This window comes from Elgaria multicarinata, chromosome 2 (genome assembly GCF_023053635.1).
Source record: "Elgaria multicarinata webbii isolate HBS135686 ecotype San Diego chromosome 2, rElgMul1.1.pri, whole genome shotgun sequence".
In the NCBI taxonomy this organism is placed as follows: domain Eukaryota; kingdom Metazoa; phylum Chordata; class Lepidosauria; order Squamata; family Anguidae; genus Elgaria; species Elgaria multicarinata.
The window spans coordinates 83,713,022-83,738,896 of record NC_086172.1 but is presented as its reverse complement, the minus strand read 5'-3'; the positions used below and the strand labels follow the sequence as shown (position 1 = coordinate 83,738,896).

Here is a 25,875-nt window from a genome sequence, read left to right as displayed (position 1 = left end):
GCAAGGATGTAAAGGGGCAAAAAATGGGCAATGCCTCAGGGAAGCCAACTCAGATGAAGGAATAGCCACCGAGTTGTCATCAGTCAAGGGCACTCACACCAGCAAGTCCAGACTAAGCCACACTCAAAGAGACCCTGGATTTCAGAATCTCCAGGTGCTGTCTAGAAGCAAAGCTGCTCACTAGACTGCTAAGGCTTATCTCTTTCCATATGTTCATGAGATAGAAGTTTGTGAAGAGCAGGAACAACTATAATAATTAAGAGGACAATCTCTGATACCTCCCGACACAGCACATCTCACAGAGGTCAAGACTGCAGCTGACCTCTGTGAGATCTGACTTCTCACATATATGTTTTCTCAAACGTTGTGCATAATACAAAATAGCTTGAGGTTTGCCAGTGCTGGCTGGCCAACAGCACAGCAGCTCCTGATAACATACCCTCCCCTTTTCATTGCGCAAGAGTGTAGTTCCACATAACAGTTGGCAAAAGCAAGCAGGATGTACAAGTTACTTTGATGAGATCTAATGTTAATCCATGTCCTACTAAGGAATTTCAGAAACCTTAATTGTATAAATGTTCCTTTCCTTATCTCCCAGAAACACATTTTAATATTTTGACACCATATATCTGTTTGTTATACATACCTCGCTATTAAATATTACTGTTTTGAGGATTTCAACAGTATAAACACTATCTGTGTTATTCGATCTGGTACCAAGGAAAGCTAGTATTCTATCAATCAAATGGACAAATCAACTGGAAAGTATGCTCCTGTATTAAGTATGCATCCAATGCACAACACTACAGATCAGTACATGTTGCAGTTAGGATACCTCAAGCCCGTAGAACTTTGAACCAGACGACCAATTAGTTCCTTTCTAACTACACAGCTGCCATCCTATTACAAATGTTTACATCCAGTGATATCAATGGAACAAAGTAAATATTTACTGGGTGTAGGAATCTATGACTCTTTGTAATTGGCACACGTTTATGACAGCCTCACTAGAGGTAAAGAAACCCCAAAAACCCAAAAACACTGAAAAGGGAAATCTGTTTCCAATGGCACTGCTAAGGCCAGACTATAAGGAAGAGGTCCAAGACCCCCAAATTTGGGCCCCTCTGCTAGTTTTGCTCCCCCCACACTCCACCACTCACTTCCCCAAAGTCAGATGGATCTCTCCCCATTTTAAAATTCCTTTTTAATGTTTAGAATAAATTGGGTGCACTGTGGAGAAAGCTGCAGTCATGCCCGGAATAATCATTTCCTCAGACGGCCTCTAGATGGCTACCTGAGCCCAGAGGCACACTGGGGAAATAAAGCATGCTGGGTACACTGCAGCTTCACCTGAACTCTTGGAAAGGTTAAATAAGAAAGCTGCTTGTTATGGGGGAGAGGAGCATCGGGTTGACAAGGAGACGGAAAGAACACCAGGGAGAGAGAGGGTTGTAAGGGGGTGTAAGGGAAGAACTGACAGAGAGAAAGAGAGAGAAGGGGTGTTGTGCTGGGGTTGCCGCTCAAGAGGATATGAGTGAGTGTGCCCAGAGGGCATGTTGCTCAGACCCCCTGCCCCTGCCAATCCTGGCAACATCACTGTCAATTTCCAAATAAGAGAGCAAACACCTGATCTATTCTAAAGCTGGAGAAAGGCAACCTTTTAAAGAGAATTAAAAGTGCTTTGCCAGAGGTATGGCTTCTCATGATTTATTTACACACACACACACACACACACACACACACACACAACCAACACATAAGTCTTCTGTCACAATCTCACCATCTGGTCAAGCAGCTTGAATATATATATATATATTAAAAAATAAGGCAACCCCCTGCAAAACGTGTTCATCAGAGGTGAAAGTGGGATGAGTGTATACACTGCAAGGCGCAAACCCTCTTTTCAATTCCAATTGTGGAGGGGACACACACCCCTAACTCCTGTTTCCAGCCTTTGGTTTACAGAGTAGGGCTGTACAAAAATGGAAATAGGTAATTCTTAAGACAATTTCTGCCTGGCTGGGTCTATGGCTCTTTCTACACCTAAGGATTATCCCAGGAAAATGGAGGGATCGTCCCAGCCTGCTCCCAGGATCCCCTGTGTGACATTTGGATGTACAGGGATGATCCCAGGGGGAAAAGGATGATGTAGAAACGGCCTATGAGTGCTTATGGCAAATGCTGATGTCACTAGTTACTACCTTCCTCTCTCACACTGGTTTTACAGAACAAGCAGCCATCACTCCCCTATATGATTAAGGAGCTGTTCATGGTGGATTTAATTTACTTTTCTAGAACTGGTTTCATTTGGTTCACAGGCCGTTATATAGGAAGTTTCAAAACTCCTACCCAATAATCTCTACCACATAAATAGGTCAGATTGAAAGTAACATTTTAAATAGAGGGCTGTTACCTAAGATTTATAAGCAGCTTCTGAGTGTTGGCTTAAAAGAAGACAGGTATAAAAATAAATTGGTTCTAGATTTAGATGTTCCAATAATAGGAGGGGATGGGAACTTGACAGATATCATGAATCTATCGGCTCATACTTCTTGTCATTAAATTTGAAAGAATTATCGTGCAAAGTTATGTGTAGATGGTACTTCACACTAGAGACTGAATAGGGTTTATAAAATGATGTTGTTCCATTGGGTTGTACTTGTATCTAATTAGTCTACCTCCACTGAAGGAAGGCTCTTTGATTCAGTGGAGCTTTCTGTGAGTGGAATAGGGGTGGAGGTGAATTTCAGCAATTCCCCCACTCCCATGCAGAGCACATTTGGGGGGGGGTGCATGGGGGGAGGGAGGGAAAATCACCAAAACTTGCCTCCTTTCCCATTCCACTGACAGAAGCTTCTGCTGGATCCAAGAGCCTTCTGTCAGCAGACGGACACTAATTGGATACAACCCATAGTTAGAAATATGTCAATGATGCTGGTTTTTCTGAACATATGGGGATATTGCCCCGACGTTAAGGATGTTTGGAGGGTGAGAGTGATGAAATATTTTCTTTTACCAACTGGTGTTACGTTGAAGTGGAATCCTCTGTTAATACTGTTATTAGAGAAATGACAAGTTCAGATGCATCAATGAGCTTTTCCATCCTGATAAGTTCTTGCTTTGTTTATCCACTTCCACTTACAGAAGAAGCCAAATGGAACGTGCATCAGCACTTGCTTGTGAACAATGTGTTTTGGCTTAGAATGTTGTCCAAATGCAGCCAATGGGCAATGAGACATCTACAACATTTAATGTCAGCTCTCCCATCTCAGTTTTTGTAGAAACAACAGAAGCTACCATATACAGGCACAGGTGGAGTTGCCTTCAACCTCCATGTATTCTCTCCATAGGATGGTGCTCTCACCTCCCTGTCTCCTATCTGTCCCTTTATCTGCAATGTCAAGATACAGCCTAGGGCTTGTTACAGGGGGCCAATTCATGGGAGCATGTCATCTGAGAAACTAAACTAAACAAATACAGAGGTATCGAGAAGATGGAAAAACCAGCCAGAAAGGCAGGAACTAAGTAGGTCACAGCAGAGAGGAGGAGGAAGAGAAGAGTGAAGTCAGACAGTTATCATGCAGATCATCCTTGGTGGGCAGGGCAGAAAGAAATCAAGGTTAAAACTGCAAGAAATAAAATGACACCTGGAAGGCAGGGCCCAACCTCAGGCAGCCCACCAACTCTCCAACATGCCAGAAAGCCTCACAACTGCTGAGATAATTTGTTTCAGTGCCAATGGTGCTGCCGTTTTACTCTCTGAACTTTCAGAAGCGGTATTTGCCAAGATGGGCTGATGATACATAATGTTTCCAATGCAGCCTCACCGTGACCAGGGATATTTATATTTCTGAGCATCATGCATATTGTACTTAATTTGTTTTGTTTTTTGCATGAGTTCATAGTAATGTGGGATATCCATGGAGGACAGAAGCAGCCAATTAAGGAGTAGAAATAAGGGCAGACAAGAAGAAGAGGAATTTACAAAAATTCTACCCGCTGATCTGCATTCAGAAATTCTCTTTCTGGATCTTTAGCACATACTAGCTGCAAACTCTTGGCAACCATATCCAGAAGCTTATGTAAAAATATTTGAGCTGGTAAGAACTGATATAGACATCATCCACACTCCAAGATCTAACAATAGAACTATAGGCTTCAGAAGTAACTACAGGTGCAAGGGCTGCCTGTTCATCATGTGGTATGATGGGGACATATATCAAAATACCTTATATGACCAGAAAACAAAAATCAGTTCAAATTTACTATGAATAAAAAAAAGTTTACCCCTCTACCCCCACCCACCCAAAATCCCCTGTATGATCAAGAGTAGCAAGGCCACTCCAAAATGGCCTGTATGAAAACGGAAGGAAATCCATCCCTTGTTCACAAAGCGGCTCTTGTAGCTAGATTCTCACTGCCCCGGCAAGAGGTGGGCTCTGGAGTGCAAAACCTTCCACCCAGGTGTTTTACCAGTGCTCTTCTCACTTTAAAGAGATCGAGGCCGTGTCTCCACCAGCCATTTATCCCAGGGTCAGCTTGAGGTCAACTCTGTGCATCCAAATGACACACAGCTGATCCCAGGGTCAACCAGGGACGACCTCTCAGTTGTCCCAGGGTAAATGGCACTGCAATTACCCCATTTTTTCCTGCGATTTTGGGACAACCCCAATATCCACAGGTGGTGTGCCACTCGCTCCCAGGTCCTCCCTCCTCCCTGCGAATAGTGGGGCTCACCAAACAGGCACGGACTCTGTGGGGGGAGTCCGTTTCCACAGGGGGGTGAGGGAGGCATTTTTACCATTCCATGGATGGCTCTCAGTGCTTTTTGGTGCTGAGTTTTGAGGTGTTTTTTATAAAAACCAAAACCTTTTTTTTTTGGCGTAGGATCGCGCCCATGCAATTGTGCAATGTCTCCATTCTTTAAAAAAACACGCTGCCCTGGAATGTCCCTCTTCACTTCCGGAATGACACACTAGCATTTGGACCCTGGGGGATGATCCCGGAAGCTGGAAAGCCCGAGATCCCCACTACCACAGTCCCGTAAATCCTGCAGGTGCAGATTAGGCCTAAGTAAAGCCACAGAAAGGCAAATTAGCTTGATGTTTCCAATTGTCATAAGGTGCAGTGGGCAGTCTTCTTGGGGGAAAATGCATTTTCAGTTCCTCCACTTTTGTGATCTGAAGAGGAGGAGGAGAAAGATTACTACGCAATCTTACTCTGATTTCCTGAACATTCCTGTACTGCTTGACTACCAAAGGAGGTGAGAACTGGGTCAAAATCATCATCATTTCTTTCTTTCCCTTTACGTATACTCTCTCTCTCTCTCTCTCTCTCTCTCTCTCTCTCTCACACACACACACACACACACACACACACACACATCATTCTACTTTTAACAAGCCACAATGGGTTTCAAATTATGCAGAACAGAGAAAGAAGCTTTAGTCATCCCACAAATAATCAGGCAGCAACATACATGACTTGCATATCTCATACATCACTGACCCCGATCACAATTTACCAATTTACCCACTGCACTTTAAGCAGTCTAAAGGAAGAGATTTCTTCCCAGAGGCCAAAAGAACTACTGATCACCAGTAAGCTCGAAACATACTTGTTTGCTATGGTTTAAGGCAGGGGTGGCCCTCTAGATATTTTTGAACTTCAACTCCCATCAGCCCCAGCCAGCACAGCCAATGAGCAGAGATTATGGGAATTGTAGTCCAACAACTTCTGGAGGATCACAGTTTCACCATCCCTGGTTTAAGGAAAGGATCAACAATCAATTCCCCCATTCCAAAAGCTTGGGCAGGCGTAAAAGCCTTTTAAAAGGTTTTGTTTGTTTGCCAAAACACCCCTTAACCCACCCCAAACTCAAGTTCTCTTCTAAGTGGGCTCCAATGTAGCAACACCCTTCTTCCGCATAGCAACAGGCAATATCAACAACTGTTATTGCTCATATTTTTGCCCAGCAAGAGCAGAGACACATTAAGAAGATTGACAGTCAACACTCAGCTGCAACTCAATGCCCAGTGGGCAGTAGAGGAACTGTCAAAAATGATGCCAATTTCCTACTGAAGGAGGCATCTAGCATTCGTTGAGGCAGACGCTGTTGGCAGTTATGAAGTAAACATGCACACAGAGGGCTCTGGGAAGGAGCAAGCGGTCTCACCCCGTTGCTAAATTCACATATATCATCTGTTTATCCTTCGTATTGTGGAGACTCTGGACAATTATATATTTTGTATTATTGCTCAAATTTAGCCAATAATATCTACAAGGACAAATAAAGAGAAAACACAAAAGTAGTAGGCACGATTGCTGCTTGCCAATGCAAGAATTCTCACAAGAGCCATTTCAGTAATGTTGAAGAGGAGAGATGAGATCTCGAAGAACAACAGAAACGAAGCCTTGCCGATATCTTTAGGAGCAGTTCCACTTCCTCTGAATAACCCACAACACGAGAAATGAAGTAAGATATTCTGATAGTAATGAACGAGGAGCAGGGCAGTGGACAGGAAGAAGCAAGGTTTCAATGCAAGATTTCGTCTACAGGCGGGAGGGGCAACGCTGACAAGCACGATTTTGCTCAGATTCTCCTACTTTCCACTTTAGTTCATTCCATTCCATTTTCACACAGGATTATGATTTATTATTATTTTTAGTCCACATGACAATCCATGTGCCTTTTACAAAATACAGTTTTTGTACACATTTATTTTCAAATGTATGCATTTTTGCAAGCCACTTCTCCCATTAAACAAAGCACGTTTGTGCTCATTTCTCAAAATATACACATTTTTGTACACACTTTTTCAAATGCATGCATCTTTTATGTACACTTCTTTCATTTTCAAAGTGCATCACAAACTTCAGAAAAGTACCAATTTCAACATCTAACCACATTTTGGTTGAAACGCGAACTGAATGAATTTCTCACCCATCTTCAGTCTACGCAACAGTTGGGTAGAAGTCTTTAATGAGGCCATACGTCATGAGCAGAGCACATGCTTTGTTCGTTCAAGGTCCCATGCTCATCCCTGCCATCTTCAGCTAAAGCAGCATTCCCTAAACTGGTGCTTTCCAAATGTGTTGGGCTACAACTCCCAGGGATGCTGGGAATTGTAGTCCAACACATCAGGCACCAAGTTGAGGAAGGCTGAGCTAAAGGGTGTCAGATAGCTGGTTCCAGAAAGACCTCTGCCTCAGATTATAAATAGCTGCTGCCACAGAGTGGACAAGGATCGGCTAGATGGCCCTATGGTCTCGACTTTGCATAAGGCACCTTCCTATGTTCACAAGAAGAAGAAAAATGGGCAGATGGATGGAAGAAAGCCACATGTGACAGTTCTCAAGGCTCACTGAAGATCAAGTCCCTGCCTTCCATGTGCCAATGGCAAGCCACAAATTGCATGAAAGAATGCAGGTCCTCCGTTTCCCCCCTGCCCAGAATGCATCTTAGAGGGACTGCTGCTCCAACCACAATTTACAGCCCAAAACCTCATTGTGTTTTCTTGCTTTCCAACAAGTACCTCTCAAAATGCATCCATTCATATGTTGGCAGAACTCCCCTCCCTAAATCCATGCCCCTTCACCCCTCTGCTGACAGCCAGGACATCAGTATTCTGCAAGTGAACCTATTAACGCCGCTGTTTACAGCTCCTCACAAATAAAACCCGTCTCCTGTTTGACTCCCGCAATAACCTAAGTGCTAAATCACTCCCTTCAGTAAGGCGCCTGCCAGGGAAATCTCCAGCTAGCAAAGCGCTGGCATCCCCCATTAAAAGTCATTTTATTTATTTTTTAATTGTATTTTTTACCTGGCCCATGCTACAGTTTCCACCCCATTGACTTGGTGCGCTTTGCAGCCCAGAGAGTACCGTAATAGCCTCATTATTTCAGCTGAGGAATCTCTGTGTTAAATTAGGCAGAGAAGGGTAATTATCTACTTGTAGGAGATAAGAAAGAGGTTTATTTTATCAGGAACATAATGCTATCTAGCTCTCCCAATTGTACAATGCTGATAGGGGAGCATAGCACTTCCGTGCAGCATGTAGTGAAATGTGCACACCTAGCCACCTTGATTCACAAGCACCCCTGCAGAGAACATACGCTTTGAGTTTAAAATGTAAAAAAAAAAAAAAAAGTGCCAGAACTCCATGAAACCTTTCCCCAGCCCAGCCCTTAAGGCAGAATCTTATTTGCTAGTTATCATAACCTTTTGCATGTCGGCATTTCCGAAACAATTCAGTTGACAGCAGGAGATAGAACACATGCCCAAACCCTCAGCCTATATAAAGCGCATCTGCTTAGAACTGGCTAATTTAACAAGTAATTAACCTTTCTGTGCATCCTCCTCTTGGCTGATCTGATATCAGCAATGCAAGCCATAACCAGGGAAGGAATCAGACTGTGCCTCATTGCGGCAGATGCCCATCAGTCATACTAGGTGCATGCAAATGCGCTTGCCACACTCCGGAGAGACAATGTCCATCTTTGGCTTAAAAAAACAAAGGGGGAGTAAACAATGTGCTCCAAAGAAAGAAGCCTTTGGACGCTCCTGCCTCTGGCCACTTTAGAAACTCAGAATAGATTCTTCTGAATCTCATAGCATTAAGAATAATCCCCAGTGTTCGTACTTGAGAGGCGTCCCTGGAATCACAACTTGCAGAATGTCCATGCCATCGCATCCTTCTTACAGTCCAACCATTTGTCCCCATGACCTAATTTTGATACATAACTTTCCTTCTGCTGACCAGACCACTTGGCAAGACTACTGACAGACTTGGTGTCAGCACCTGGCATGGTGGGACAACTACCAGGCCCCACAGCACCTTCTGCGGCTGACCCCAACAGCATTTTATTTAATTGATCATGCTACAGCAAATTTTAAAGGTGCCAGCACTGAAAGGAGAAGTGCTGAGCTGGCCAACTGCAATGGCCACTATCTCCCCCTGCCCCTGAGGGCATTTGAGGGAAAGAAGATGGTTGGCCCTGCAGCGACTTTGCCCAGTGCTTCTACTTTTAGTGACAGGTCCTTGGAAGAAAAAGAGAGTTGTGTAGCACCACAACTCCCCAAAGTGCTGCCCTGGCAAGCTTACCCAGCCTGACTTCTGTTTGTCTTTTTAAGAGCTGGGTGCTGAGAGATGCACTTGGCCAGTCAGCTAAAATGGTTTCACCTTACTGCTTTTCCGTGCCGCTGCTCATCCCCACGACCCAGTAAGCTTGTGGGGAGGCTGGCAGGGCTGTGCTTTGGAGGAATGAAGGGCGCCTTGTCTGGGGACCCTCAAACTGGTGCCAGGCCTGCCCGCTGCAGTTCTCCAATGTCTCAGGCATAGGCCTTTCCCAGCCCCTCAACTCTTTGATCCCTTTCATTCTTCTCTTTCTTTTCTTTAACTCTTGTGGATTAAACCTGCCTGGGCCTTTCTGCATGCAAAGCATGTGCTTCGCCACTGACCATGAAACCTTTGTGCATGGGCAAATCCAGCTCTCTCTTTTTATATATACCTTTCTATTGGCAGCAAGCGCGCCAAAGGCAACTCCTGAAGGGCACTGATGCTGCTTATTCTCTTGAAAAATGTGTGTGGTCTGTGCAGCCTACCCTGCTGGAGAGGCGTCTGCTTCCGTAGAATCTATCCAGCGCAAATGTTCCACTTAATGCTGCTTTAGTCAGGCTACTTCAGCCTCCCACTCAAAAACACAAAACAACCAGCTATTCTCCAGCTCTGTTGGAAAGCCAGAGATCTTTCTTTGGGGCTGAACTCTTACTACTATAAACAGACCACAAATGCACTTGCCATTGGCGAGCACATCTTTTAAGCAGAATCGGGGACAATTGTCACTCTTTGCCTGAGCCCAGATTCTCCCTGTCATGTGGGCTGAGCTCTGGATCCTTGTGTGCTATTTTGCAAGTGTTTATGAGACTCAGCACAAGAGGGACGAGCCCTCCTTCCCAGCACAGAACTGGGAATGAAGGCAGAGGCTCCCCCACCATCACCATTGCCCTGAGCCTTGAACATGGCGTGATGTCAAACAAGACCTTGCTCCCTCCCTCTGTGCATTTTGGCAAACACACATTTTGGCTGGCTAACCAACGCTTGTGGATCCCTCCTACTATGGCTATTTTTATCCTGAGTCTGAAGCCAAAAGCAAAATCCTAGGAAGGGATTCACCACCACTCCCTGCTCAAAAAAAAAAGTGTGGCCTCCTTCACTGCAATTCACAAAAGGAATCTAATTAACAAACAACTGTGATCCCACCATGCATAAACAATGACATTCTGCCACCAGCTCTACATATCGGGGAAAGTTTCCAAATATTACAACACTTTCAACTGGGACTAGTTATGCAAAACCCTAAACAGAGCTGAGGTTGAAGGACAGTTTCCAAGGGACATCGACCACCAACACTTTGGATAAAATGTTAAAGAGTTTGATCTTTTCCTTGTATCTGAGAAGAGTTTTGAAGAAGATGAACATCCTTGGAAAAGCCGGCCCTCTTTGTCGCATGAACCTAAATAGCCCAAGAGTCAAGACAACTTCCACATCCTCCCACAGCTGTTCATATGACCTATCAGTATGCCATCCAAGTGTCTGAAAGCAGCTTCTTGCTCCAGAGAAATATCAGTGTATCATCCAAGCTCAATGCTTATGCAGTAAGGAAAAAGAGAATTGATGTACAGTGATTAAAAATAGCACAGTCATTTTACAATTGACTTGTAAAGATGATGATCTGGTTATTTTAAACATTACCTTACAACAAATCAATGTGTTTTTAGCTCTCGTCAGTGTGGAGAAAATCTTATTTAACTGCTTTAAAAAATAAACAATTGTACATAGACCTGGTTCATATATTACACTAACCTATGGTATGATGCCCTACCCAGGGTTTGTCTGGCAGATTATTAAATTTCAGTTTGCTTTCTCAATCCCTGGGTTGTTTGTTTCCCTCTTCCTTTGCCAGTTCCCATACTGTATTCCAAATGCCTTTGCGGCACTGCAGTAATGGCATGTACAACAGCTGGCAAAATAACTCATGGTTCTATTTTCAATGACAACCCATGTTTTAAACAATCCAGCAATAAACCATGGGTTTTCTTTCTCGGTTGTTCATGGTCACCAAACCATGGTTTGTTAGTGTGGCTGGCTTTGCACATCACAACAACCCAGAATTCAGCAACCCATGCGTTAAATAAACCATGGATTAGCATTATATGTGAGTCAGGTCACTGTCTTGAACTACCTTAGTCATAACAGTGGTTTAAAGCAGACTTATAGACACTCACCAGAAATTAATAAGAATCCTCTCCAGGCAATCAGACATAGAAAATGTACCCAAAATTGTTTTCTTGTTGTTATAAATTATAACTGGCTAATATAGGTCTCTGTGGAGCAGGTAAACTAGTAAAAATGGTGTTTACTAACTCTTATAATCATATTTGCAAGGATGGCTTCAAGATTTTTAAATAAAAGAAGGCATGAACTCATATCTGCTAAACGTCTTCTCGACGTTTAGCAGATAGGCTGTAATGCTTCTAGTGGTCCAATGCAGAACTTGTGTTTTCTATTCACACTTCTTCCCTATTCTCTGCCATTTTCTACCCGTTACCCAGGGGAGGGCAACTTGGGACCCTCCAAAACTTTTGACCTACAACTCCCATAATCCTTTACCATTGTCTATGCCAGCTAGGGCTGATGGGAGTTGTAGGTCAAAACATTCAAAGGGTCACAGGTTGCCCAACCGTGCACTACCCTAACCTCCAAGCACTTCCTCTTCCACTGTCACTCAATTCCCTAAAGACAAAAAGAAGATTCCAGCTTCTGTGATGTTTTGCAATTAGCAATAGGGAAGATTAGATAAGCGTTTCCATCTTTTTGTGGCCAAAAAATTCATGGGGGGAGGGACTTTTGAAAGACCCCAGCATCATGGGCATCCAATTTTTTTTTAAGAACTAGGAATATTTTTATTTATTTATTTATTGCACTTATATACCGCTCCCATAGCCAGGGCTCTCTGGGCAGTTTACAGAAATTCTAAAATTAAGATTAAAATGAGTATACAAAATTTAAAATCCTAAAACATGGAACATACACACATAAAGCATTAAAAAACCGTTAAAAAACTAAACATGTGGGTGATTAATATGCTGCAATGAGGCACAGGTGTGCATGGTAGGTGAAGAGCGGGTGTTTGGGAGACAATGCAGATAGAAGTCACTCTGTGAATAACTGGTCAGTCGCTGTATTGCAATGTCTGAAGAAGACAAGCTGTGAACAATGTTACAGTCCACTGGCTCAGAATCTCTCCGCTCCCCACCACCCGCCCCCAAGACCACCTCCTTCTTCCAGTCTATTAGTACTAAATTAAATGGATGTCAGATCTGAATATCCTCCCCTCTGCTACTACAGCCAGCTGACAACTGATCTCTCTGCCAGCCTCAACTGTACAACTAAGCTACCCAGTTGGTGCACCAGATGGCCATCAGCATCTTCCTCCAGAACTGGAGGTCAGGGGAAGGTTAGCTTTTCATCATCTGGCATTGGCACAAGGTCAGCTACGAAACAAACACGGAGAGGCAGCCCAGGAGCCGCTCTGCCACCTGAGCACTCCGCTTTCTCAGTACTGCAAGGTTCCAGGCTGCTCAGGAGAGAGAAAAGCTCAACTTGGAAAGACAATAACCACATTTACATGCTCTTGCTAGCATTTAGGAGATGGTTGTTCATCTCTGGTCCACTTGCCTTCCCCCCCCCCTCTCCCAAACTATCCCAGGACCAGCAGCCTCTTGCTCACCAGGAGAACAGCATGCCTGTGCCCTTATAATCTGTTGCTGGGGAACATGGGCAGGAAGGTGCTGCTGCACTCATGTGCTGTATGTGGGTTTCCCATGGACAGCAGGTTGGCCACTGGATGGACAGAATGCTGGACTAAATGGATCCTTGGTCTGATCCAGCAGGGCTCTGCTTATGTTCTTATGTTCTTTAAGGTGGATTCCTGCATTGAGCAGGGGGTTGGACTCGATGGCCTTGTAGGCCCCTTCCAACTCTACTATGATTCTATGAACAAGAGTGCAAACCAGTGATGTGGGGCAATTTTTTTTCCAGTGCTTTGTTTTTCCATGGAATTTTTTTTAAAATTTCCTAAAGTCATTTAAAAGAAAAAGAAAAAGTATGCTCAATGCAAATACACTATAAAGCAAGCTTGTCAGTTTCAAAATTGTAATTAATATTTTTCAGGTGATTAACCTCAGCAAGTATGTGAGAGAATACATACAGTACATGTCAATGGAATACATATACATTTTGGGAGTGAAATGTAACCAATAAATAGTGACAGCGAAACTGAAGGTGCCCCAACAGCCATAGGGGACAAGAGTTGCACTCTGTTGAAATAAAGAAGTGTTTGTCAGCATATCATGCACAGTTCTTTGGCTTGCTAAAATTAATTAGGGTGTCAACAATTTTCAGTACTTGTGCGTGTGCTTTTTGTTATATTTAAACAATATAATGGGAGTACATGCTATTGTCTTTAACTTTTTATAAGTATTCCAATATTTTTTTTGACCTAATATAATGTTAAAATAACATAAGTGTGCTTTAATTTTCCCCACAAAACACTTGTGGTGTATTGGGGCAAAATGATCAATATGGGGTACTTCTTAGCTTTGTTTACTAAATACAAACAAAATAAAAATGCTCCATTAGATCTCTCTAGGGCATCAGAATATTTTCCAATTCAAACTGAAAATTGTCCTATGCAAATGATCTTGTGCAAATGAACCTAATTTGGATTGGAAAACTTTCCAATTAAGAATTTTCCAGAAAACCCACATCACTGGCATAGATACATTGACTGGGTTCAGACAACATGATAACCAATAGTGGTTAAACAGTCAACGATTATCTAACCCACCGTGGTTTATCATGGCGTGTGGAGGGAGTTTTTTAACCAATGGTTGGTTATTTGGCTGAAATAACCAACACAAATAACCAACGTTGTGCTGAGTTGGCTATTTGAACTACCATTGGTTATCATGTTCCGTGGAGAGTATCATTGGTTATTTCCTTGGCCACCATTGTTTATTTTGTCAGCTTCAGAGTTGCAAGGAAGAGTGGTCAAAGTGGTGGCTGCCGCTCTAGTCCATCCAGCAGGTTAGATTTTCGGCAGCAATGGCTCATGGGATACTAGTAGGAGGACTATTGGGGGGGAGAGAGGGGGGATGAGTGAGTCAACTCAATGTGGACTAATAGTCAACTCAACACTGATCCTAATCCACACCACGGTTGATTATAATCATGTTGTGTGGGGAGTACCCCCTAGATAAACAACTGTCGATTATTACCCTACCATTGATTATTGTGTTGTCTGAAAGCAGCCACTCTGGCTGCATCCGGACAACACAATAGTTAGTAATGGGTTAATAGTCAACTCCATGGTTGACTAATGCTTTATGTGTGTATGTTTTGTGTTTTAGAATTTTAAATTTTGTATACTTGTTTTTATCTCAATTTTGGAATTTCTGCAAACCGCCCAGAGAGCCCTGGTTATGGGGGTGGTATATAAGTGTAATAAAATAAATAAATAAATAAATAAATAAATAAATAAATAATCAAGGGGGTACACCCCACACGACATGATTATAATCACTAATTAAGGCCAGCATCAACTTGACTATTAGTCAATGGTGTTTGCTTGTCTCATGCCCTATCCTATCTCTCTCTGCTCAGTCCTCCCGCTGGTATCGTATCAGCCACTGCAAGTTCTACCAGCTGGACTAGAGTGGCAGTCGCTGCTTTGGTCGCTCTTGCCGAAAATAACCAAACTGCGTGCAACAAAATAGTCAACGGTATCCAACACATGACATGATAACCAACGGTTGTTCAAATAATCAACTCTTCACAGCATTGGTTATTCCAGCTGAAAAACCAACTGTGGTGTGAAAAAGTCCGGACAGACAACACAATAACTTGCGCAACATCAGCAGGAACAGAAAGGGTTAGCAGTGAAGATGGGGAGAAGGAGAAGTTTGTGACTTGACTGCTCGTTCATGGTAGATTGCTGCTTGCCTCAGGCAAATAACATGCATACAAGTAGCTAGCAGTCAGGAAGGCAGAGCATCCAAATGGTGTCTCCAGGCTGCTGACAATCAGATTAATTTCTTCAAACTGGAGTAGAATCAGATTTCGGCTCTAAATGGAAGCGGATTCCAAAATTGGATCAATTAGCACATTCAGTCAGTTATAGAACAAGGCTAAAGATTCACACCAGTTGTGAATTTTAACAGCTCATTCTCTTCATTTCAACTATTCCAGCTTAAAGCCTATGTACAACTTCCCTCACAGTCCTATTGGATGGAAATGACACACTATTTAAATAGTAATACCTGCAATGGTGGTTCAGTGGTAGTAATACCCTAGAAGAGCTACCATAGATGCCACTCTGACCTGGCTGTGGAATCCATACAACAGCCATCCTTGTCACAAAGGCATCCATACTTGCATAAATCAGAATCCCAGAGGGGCCCTCCAGTTTACAACTCTGCCTTTGCTGCAGTTTGCTCTCTGCCTTAAGGCATTTCCCCTAAACCTCTTCCACCTCCACCCAAAATCCCTCCCTTCTGTGTATGATTCTTCATTTTCTGTTACGAGGCTGAAGAAATAGTAGCTTGGATAGAGGCTCATTCAACCCGAACTCCCCAATTCAGATTGTCTTTTAAATGCTAAAAATGCTGTCCTACTTGTCTACAAAAGCCATCTCAGATTTTTAGAGTATCTGCTGATATAACAAAGTATCCAGTATTTAGATAACAGCTATCTTGGGTCTCAGTCAAACTAGGATATCCCTGCACCACCTTTCAAGTCCTGGAGCATCACCAGATGGGTGGGGGGGAATTGAATTTCCGTATGATCGCTTTTCTGTCCCACAGGAGGGACAAGCAGCTTCCTCTTTCACACAGGGAAGCAGCAGCAATGACCACATGGCCCATTCAGTGGGCGTTTTTTATCACGCTGCTTTCCCTGCACACAACAGGAAATGGTGGCAAGTTTCAACTCAAAAAAACCCAATCCAGAAAAACTCCACGGATTTTCCAGGTCTTATTTCGTTGCAGAAAATAGAGCAGAAAGAGCGGGACACGTGCAGGAGGCAGATGCCGTCATCAAAAGGACCTGCGAAAAACCGTGAGTGGCCAGTAATGAGCATGCGATAAAATGCTCATCTGATGATGCTCCTGGTATCCTTATTTTAGAGAAGAAGCAGTAGACTCTACTTTCTCAGCACCCAATTCATAGTTTCCTAAAAGCTGGGAAGGAAGGGAGAAATCAGGAACAGTGTCCACATATTCCTTGCCTGGTTCTGAGTTAACATGCAAAGCAGGACTCGTGGATCTCACCTGAAGTCCTGCTTCACACATTTAACAAGGAAAGATGAAACAGAAGTGACTCAGATTTTCTTTCCTTGTAGGTAGCATATGAACCTTCTTCCAGAACTTCCTATTGGAACCAAGAACCCCATAGACCCAAGAAGAGACTCCATATTAGATAACTGGGCTCAGTTTTGAGGTGGGCAAATTTACCCTTTTGAAAATAGTCTGCTGTAGCACTCACCTGAATAATTTCGCAATCATAAGTCTTCTTTTCTTTAAGGTAGTACAGCAGAAGCTCACCTTTTACACAGAGCGGGATGGCTATTTGTAGAGTATTCACTTAAACTAGCTGTTCATTCAGTTTTTTCTCTCTTCCAAATAACTCCAAGCAAAACCACTTCGATCTGACTTGCTTTTTCTTCCATCAGTTTAATCTCTCCTATCCTTAGAGACAAGGGAAGCAATTGGGCTTGGTCTACACATGAAGTAGAATGAAGTGAGAATGAAGTGGTAGAGTAAATTTTATACTGCAGTTGAGGAACATGTTTTGAATAGGGGTGTGCACGGACCCCCCGCTCCGCTTCACTTGCAGATCCGCCATTTTCCGGATCGGGCCGCTCCGCCCCGCCCCCGCTCCGCCCACTTCCGCTCCGCTCCGCCCGGAGCTCCGGATCCGGATCCGGAGCTCCATTTCCCCCCCCCATAGGCTTGCATTGAAAGCTAAAAAATTATACAACTTTTTTTCTGTTCAAGTTAGAAACCTCATGTTTGGCACCATGACACCTCATGGGGATATACACACGCATGCCAAGTTTCAAAGCAATCCCATCATCCCCTGATTTTTGGCGAATTTTTGAAAATCGGGCACCCCACACACAACATCCCTGCGAGGTGGGCAGGGGAGGAGGGAGGGAAGGCAGGCAGGCAGGCATGCAGCTGGCATTTCTGAGGGCATAAGGAAGTGAGCCAAGGATAAGCCAGTAATGCATATAAAATGGAATAAATCAATCAATAAACAAAGGAGGGGTGGAATTAAAAGCAGCAGTGTTGCTCAATAAACAGCAAGAAGAATTTTTTTAAAAAGGCTATATCTGTCTTTTACCAGCAATAGGGGGACGTGCCCGGGGGAGGGGGAAGTAGCTGCCAGTTCAAGACACTGACAGCCACCAACAGCTCCGAGAAGAAGTAAAACGCTCACTTCGACTCAGAACAGGCATTGCTCCACCACTGAAAAGTGACCATTCACTTCAACTCATGATAGGCATTGCTCCACCGTTTTACTCTCTTTGGAAGGCTCTATGGCCTTCCAGTGCAGGAGAGAGTGGGGGCACGTCCACGATGAGATGCCCTAGGGGAGCTCATCCCCTTGCACCACATCGATTCAGTTGTTCACCAAGGTTAGGGTGGGGAGCAGTGCTGTGTTTCTATCTCTTATTCTTGGCTTAGTATATGATTTCAGGTTGTGTTTGTGCATTTGGTGGGGCTACTGTGTTAAAAAACACGGGGAAAAGCCCGTTCAGATGAAGAAAGAGAAGTTTCCCAGAATCCCAAGTTACCTGTTTTGCCTATGCCCTCCTCCAACTTTGGGATCATCATGACCGGGAGCTGACTCTGCCCCTCAGCCCTTTGAAAAAGGTATTTTTCCCGCCAATTTTTTAAAAACTTCTAGCCCGCGACCCGTACGATGCAGAAAGTTGAGAGTGGTCTCAAAATGACCCCCATCCACGACTCTCTGTGCACAAGAATTTTCAGAATGATAGCTTAAACCCCCCCCCCAGTTATCCCTGATTCTTTCCCTCAATGCAATCCTATGGGCGAAAAGCCGAAAACGCAGTTTGAGCCGTGCGGTTGACCCGATTTTCACAAAAACATTGCACGTGAACCACAGCACGCAGAAAGTTGAGAGTAGTCTCAAAATGACCCCCATCCACGACTCTCTGTGCACAAGAATTTTCAGAACGATAGCTTAAAACCCCCCCCCAGTTATCCCCGATTCTTTCCCTCAATGCAATCCTATGGGCGAAAAGCCGAAACGCAGTTTGAGCCGCGCGGTTGACCCGATTTTCAAAAAAATATAGCACGCGACACGGACAACGCAGAGAGGTGAGAGTGGTCTCAAAATGACCCCCATCCACGACTCTCTGAGCACAAGAATTTCCAGAGCGATAGCTTCAAAAACAACGTAGTTATGCGCGATTATTTGCCGCAATGCAATCCTATGGCGAAATGTTTTCAAGATGGCGACCGGAGCGCTCCGCCTGAACTCGGAGCTCCGAAAAATGGTCGCTTCTCTTCGCCTTGCTTCTAGGGGGTCCACGGTCCGCTCCTACTCCGCCTCTGGGTAAGGCGGAGCAGGCCAATCCGCTACTGCTTCTACGCTCCTAATCGGAGCGGAGCACATCCCTAGTTTTGAATGCTTTCGTGCATAAGGAACTCCCTGCAATTTGGAAAAATAAATAGCATAGGAAGGAAACATGCACAGCTAGAACCATTCTCCATGATGTCTTAGGATTTAAGCTTTTATTTGCAGGGAGATGGGTGTTTTGTTTTTTAAAATATACACTAAAAAACTGCATCTTCTACTTGCAGTAGTGATATACTATTGTCCATTCTTTCATCTCACTCTGCTGCATGTGTAGGCCAGGCCTTGGTAGTTTTGTTCTATTGAGAGGATATGTTTTGAATCATGTTTCATTCCTCTCTTTCATCTGGGCTAAATGTACCTAGTCTCTTGACAATGTTGAATTACAAACTCTTTGCTACTCTGCCATTACTCCGCACCAACTTTACTGTTTACAAACATTTCTCATGGTTGCATGACAATCAAAACAAAAACAAAAAGAAGAGAGATCCAGCAGAAGCCTGGCTAATCTTAAGCAAAATGATAGAGACATGGCATGTTTTTGATAAATGAATGTTCAGAAATACATTTTAAAACATGAATTACTACTTTTTTGTGGTGCAATAGCATGATACTGTTGCCTTATTCCTACTTAGAGAGACAGCTGGAGAAAAATGTGCCATATTTTTTTGAGTTTACAAATTAGATTGTTTTTAACCATGAGTAATATTTTAGATGTGCCTTTTTAATTTTTGTCTCAGCTCCAAACTATTTCCCCCTCCCAAATTATTTTAAATGCTATTTTTATTCCCCAGAGTGTTTACAAGCTCTCCTAACTTTGTGCTACTTGCAAATTTGATCAACAGATGTCCCAGCCTTGCATCTATCCCTGATCGCCAAAGATGAACTTTTGCAAAGCCCCAGCACAATCTTAACTTTATGCCATAAAGGGAGGTCAGTCCAGCTTACCTCAAAAAGGGAAGGATCACATTTCAACTACATGCAGTTCTGAAATCATAGTTCATCCAGTTGCACTATCATTAAGCTGTGGTGTTTCCTTACCACTGCAGGTACCACTTTGAGTAAAAAACACATACACTAGCTACCACATTTGGAAGTCAATCCTCAGATCTTACTAAGCAAGGTTTTGTTATGAGAAACACTGCCAGTTTTTCTTTCTAAACACTTGCGTGCCTGAGAACAGGATGTGTACAGAGTACGTGCAATAATGAGTGTTTGATTATCCACATCCTCCTCTCCATAGCAGCACATGTAGTCAATAACAAAGCCACTGCATCAGCAGATGAACTGAAGCCCAGTGATGTCAATGGCTCAGACTCCTACAGAATAGTCCAATATGTCTTCCAATGGGCATTCACTGCACGGATAAGGCTCCACGTAAGGGTCCAAGCACATTTAAAATGCTGCAGTACATTTGAATGTCCTCTAGCCATGTCTAAGAGCTCACACACAAAGTTTAAAATGGCAACATCAAAACACTTCCACTGACCATCACTAAGGAAGCAGTTCCTAAACACATGTCACTGTCTCCTCTATAAATCAAGATGAAGAAAACCAAAGCGTTTGATTAATGGGCTCAATAGATGGTGCTTACTCATCTGTGGATCAATGGAAGAGATGCTGGCTATATGGAACTCACATTTTAAAGTTCCCAGGGGACAAAAAGATCATAAAATGTGGCTAAGGCCTACTTCTTATGGAGGTGTTAAATCTGTTTCGGGGCTGTATCACTTCAGATGGCAGAAAGAGTAGGGTGTGTGTCACATGACTGGATGCTCCTTCAAAAAAAATTTGCTCCACATATCTCCTTGCATCTTGTTTTCTATGCAAAAAGAATAGTTTGCATGACCTGAGACATCATGAGCAGTCTGAAGTGGTACAGCCCAGACAGCATTTGACAAAGTCCCTCACCAAAGACTCCTCAGCAAACTTAGCCATCATAGAGTAAGAGGAAAGGCCCACTTATGGGACAGTAACTGGTTTAAGAACAAAAAGCAGAGGGTAGGAAAAAATGGTCAATTCTCCCAATGGAGGGATGTTGTATTATTATTATTGTTGTTGTTGTTGTATTTATATCCCGCCTTTTTCCTGCAAGGAACCCAAGGTGGCATACATAATCCTCCTTTTCCTCTCCACTTTTATCTTCACAACAACAACCCTGTGAGGTGGGTTGGGCTGAGAGTCTGTGACTGGCCCAAAGTCACCCAGTGGGTTTCCATGGCTGAGTGGGGACTAGAACCCAGATCTCCTGACTCCCAGTCTGACACTCTAGCCACTACACCACACTGGATGTAAATAGTGAGGCCCCACAGGCATCAATTTCTCTATAAATGATCTCTAATTAAGAGTAAGCAATGAGGTGGCCAAGTTTGCAGATGAAATCAAATTATGTAGGGTGGTTGAAAAGGAAGCATTCCTTCACACAGTGCATAGTTAATCTATGGAATTCACTACCACAAGATGTAGTGATGGCCACCAATTTATCATCCCATTTTTTGATGAAAGTTAATCTGAAAACAATTCAGAATAATTGCTTAATGTGTATTTATCTTCTAATGAAACCTACAACTCTGAATATGCATTAAGTTTATATTAAACAATAATGTATTTCTACTAAAAAATGATGATTAAATAGAATATTCCTCGTTAGTGATTTAAACTGTGAGCCCTTCAGAGAAGTGATTTAAATCAATCATGATTTAAATTATTATTTAAATCAAAACAACCCTAATTTTATGACATCAATTTATTTATTTTGAATATTTTCAGACTGTTATTAGGGCTATGCTCAACACAAAATAACGAACAGAAGAAACTAAAAACAAGGTACAAATCATAGGTGATCACATCAGGAAACATGTCCAGAAATTGCTTATAATGCTGTTCTACAAACACATGGAATCGACTTGAAGAGAAAGGTCTTCAAGGCCCACCTAAATGCCAGGCTGAAGAGGCAAGGTTTCAGTCAATTGGGAGGGAGTTTCAAAGATCTGGGAGAACCACCGAGAAGACTCTGTTTCTACCGCAAGTCATAATTACTGGTTTTAATGGCAGGCACTCGAAAAGGAACCCCAAGGGAGATCTTAGCAATTCAGGGCCAGCCCAAGATATTTTGCTGCCTGAGGCAAAGGACAATTCCATGTACAGATGTTGACTGGACTTGCAGTTGGATCTTATGTCAACACTGGTAATGGGACGGTGTCCTCCTGAGGACAAGAGCCTAGCTTAGGGGGCACAGGGCAAACCACAGGACACACACAGCTCTGTCATCCAACACCCCACTGCCCAGCATCTGCTCCCAGAGACAACCGCCGCCCTCTGCCTGCTGGTAGAGCTGGCCCTGTGTAGCATACTGATAGGACTGTATGAGTGAAGGTAGTCCTTCAGATAACCTGGTCCCAAGGCACTAAGGACTTTCGAAATTAAGACCAGCACTTTTATTTGAATCCTCACCAGCATACGGGCTGTTGCATTTTGCATCTGCTGAAACTTGTAGACTATCTTGAGAGGCAGCCCCACGTAAAGCACACTAAAGGTGTCTATTTTGGAGGTAACCACAGTTTGAATACCTGTGTCTACTGGTGCTTATAAAAATGATCCTGGCCACTGTGGCCACCTGTGCGTTCCGGAGCACCCCCCCCACATCAGGTCGTTTGAACAGAGTGTTACTCCAAGCAGGTCTAGCTGTCCCTATCCAGAACTCCCATCTTTACCATTTCAATGTATTCTCCCTCATCTGTTCCAGATCCAGACACCTGTTCAGGAGTTCTGCAGCCTCCCCTGTAGCTGTTGGGTAGAAATGAGATGTAGAACTATGAGCCATCAGCATATTGATGACATTGAAGCCTGAACCTATGGATGATTTCTCCCAACAGCTTCAAATAGACTTTAAAGAGTGTTGGGGAGAAGATGGAACCCTGTAGCACCCCACAAACCAAAGGTCAAGGGGAGGAATAGAAATCACCCAACACTGCCTTCTGAAACCAACTTTCTAGAAAGGACTGGAACCACTATAGTACTGTGCTTCCTAAGCCCCAAGCAGACCACCCGGGCAGGAAGATACCATGACTGATGAGAATAGGACCAAAAAGGTTGCACCCCCACCATCTAGTCTCTGACATAGATCATCCACCAGGGTGACCAAGGATGTTTCCCATCTGGATCCAAGATCCACTACTACCAAATGAAGCATTTTGACCTCCACTGAACTGCCTATAATAGTTCAACTCTAGATAAAAAGGTTGCCCTACTACAGAGGACAATAGTGATCCACACAAAAAGATATTTTAGTATTGCCAAGGAATTCCAAATGGGATCTAATCATCTCTTGGCTAAAGCAACATACAGCTTGTACATGCCATCTCTAATGTTTCTTATTTATTTATTTATTGCATTTATATACTGCCCCATAGCCGAAGCTCTCTGGGCGGTTCACACGGGACATTGTGAAAACTCCAAAACTTCGCATTCATTTAAAAAATTAGAGCATGTTTTTAGTCCTCTTGGTCTCTAATCTAAGTTTGAAAATGCCTTTTCAGAGGGTTCTAAAGGCTCAAAAGCTATATACAAAGTTTCCTAAAGTATTATTCAATATATCTAACAAATTCAAAGCCTATTGCAGGATTTGTGAAAGGCGGATTGAGTTCCTTGTATTTGGATTTAACAATCCCAGAATAAGACTTGAGTACTGCAAATTTGCCAGCTGTGCATGGCTCAGCATTATTTCCTGTTTGGCAAGATATGTGCAAATTATCACACCGGTAACTGGAAATATACAATTGTGAGATTCTTGTTCATTCTAGTCAAAGACCGAAAGCAACATTTTAAAATTACATCTTTAAATTTATTTATTTATTTATTTATTACATTTCTATACTGCCCAATAGCCAGAGCTCTCTGGGTGGTTCATAAATTAAACGCAAGGAGTTCCCCAACCCGTTTCATTAATTTTTGTCTTGATATTGTTTCTGCCATGCAATTTGACATAAAATGTCACATCTTAGCCAGCATGGGACAGCAAACTATCAGCACAGGAAGATGCGCTCCACTATCCTGCCTTGATCACTACGAGTGCAAACAAAACAAAACACAACAAAACAGAAAACACCATTTGTCACTCACAAGATTCCAGTGGCATAAAGAAGAAGTTGTTGCTATATTGCTACAAGGACTCTCTTTTAACAAGCCTGTGCAAAACCTGGCAACTGACCTGGTTAGAGAGCGAGCGAGCTGGATTTTCCATGTGCTCTGGAATGCTTTCCCCAGCATATACAGTGGAGCTCTGTGCGCTGGATTCAGAAATGATTACGCTGCCCTGCTCTAAAGAAATATTGAGCTGCTGCTACAAACACTTCGCCACAAAGACTAAAGACCTGGAAGGTTTGGACAGTTTGTTGGCAATTATAACCGAGTGCTTGACCTGAGCTGTGGAAGCTAGCTAACCGCACAGAAGCTCCTCTGTCTGGCCATCTGGGTCCAGAGAGGCAAGATGAAGGTGGCAATCCCAGGTACGCTTACTTGGGAGTAAGTCCCATTGAACACAGCAGGGTTTATTTCAAAGCAAACATGTATAGGATTGGGTTGCACAGTTTCCAACATCTATTCCCCATCTAAAAAGGGGCATTCTGAGTAACTGGGAGAATGTGAGCCCCTTAAGAGATCAAGGGCTTGGCACGAAATAAAGGCTTGGCAGTCAGCCTTGAATTGAGATCAATTCAAATAATCACTGATCGTGTTCATGAATACCAGCATATGTTCTCTCTCAGACACCTCTTTAGAAGTTACAGAAGGGAATCTTAAGGCATGAAGACATTGCAAAATGCAGAAGGTGAAGAGATCCTAACCTTCCCCAACTCCAAGAGCTCCACCTTTCAAGTGACAACAGGACGGGCATCACTTCCCAGTGACAGACAAGAGTTGCTGACGGAAGAAGTTGCTGATGTGAATTTCAATCCAACAACATCTGGAGGGCCACACGTCCCCATCCAAGCGCTATGGAAAACGGGACCAAATGGTTTCCTCACATACTAGGCTTCAAAGCCTGACCCTGTACGGGTTTACTCAGAAGCAAGTCTCATTGTATGAATGGGGTTTCAGGAATTAAAAGTTCAGAGCTGCCAGACATTGCAAAGAGGGTCTGAAAGTCAACCCAGGATGCTACAAATATTCCCTCCAGGGCAGGGAAGTCATTGAAAATGAAAGATGGGAAAATATATGAAATGCCTTTTGGGGGCTGGAAACCTGTGTGCAAGAAGTACAAAAAATGAGACTTCTGGTGGCACGAAGCACACACATTCAGAAAGCACTTCGTTACCCCTTAGTACAGCTTCATTGCTTTATCGTGCCCATCCTCTTTCTATACGCGATTATGAGTGTTCGGATATATTAGCACATATCAATATTTAAAACGGGGGGCGGGGGGGGGGGCTGGGAAGGAAATTATTCCAGACGAATTACTCCAGGGCAGCAGAGCAGGCTCTTGTGCAAGTGTTGTTCAGGTTACTCATAGTTTGGATCCAAAAGTAGGAGAGGGAGGAAAGAAAGAGACGATGCCCTGACTGATTTAAAACCTGGAGGAACAAGGGCTAGACAAGAAGACCGCCACCCACCCGCTCCCCAACCCCGGAGTCGGAAAGGAGACGAAGCGCCTACTCCGGAGCCTCGCGGGCCGGCCCATCCTTACCCCTGCCATAGGCGAAGTGCAGGCGCAGCGCCTTGCCTTGGCGCACCAGGCTGATGTGCAGGTAGGTGAACCACACGGCGAAGGTGAGCAGCACCAGGAGCAGCAGCAGCTTGAACTGCTTCCGGATCTTCTTCACCGGGAACCACAGCATCCTCCAGGCAGCATTCCCGGGGGGTCAGCCTGCCCCCGGGGGGAGAGCGATGGGCGCCCGGCAGCAGCAGCAGGAGGAGGAGGAAGGCGGCGAGGGGCGGGAGACGACGGCCGCGAGGAGTCCGCGCCTAACCCGGCCGCCCACTCGGCCCTTTGCCGCTCATGTCGCCCCCAGGGCCGCTCCCGCCGGAGCTACGCCCTCGCCCCACCGGCCGTCGTCCGTCACCTGCAGCGGCGGCAACTTCGGCGTCTCCGGGCTGGCGCGCAAACTTCGCTCTGGCGCTGTCCGGCAGGGCGCGCCAACTGAGGAGGGGGAGG

The 25,875-nt window shown here is 43.9% G+C and overlaps 1 protein-coding gene across 1 annotated transcript in view; it reads right to left on the bottom strand.

Annotated features, from left to right (window-relative positions):
- The window catches only part of B4GALNT4 (beta-1,4-N-acetyl-galactosaminyltransferase 4), a 202,267-nt gene extending 176,663 nt beyond the window's left edge, over positions 1 to 25,604 (bottom strand). The window contains exon 1 of the mRNA XM_063117037.1: positions 25,408 to 25,604. Coding sequence (XP_062973107.1) covers positions 25,408 to 25,558 — 151 coding nt within the window. The 5' untranslated portion in view covers positions 25,559 to 25,604. The remainder of the gene's footprint in view (positions 1 to 25,407) is intronic.
- Between the last annotated feature and the right edge of the window lie 271 nt (positions 25,605 to 25,875).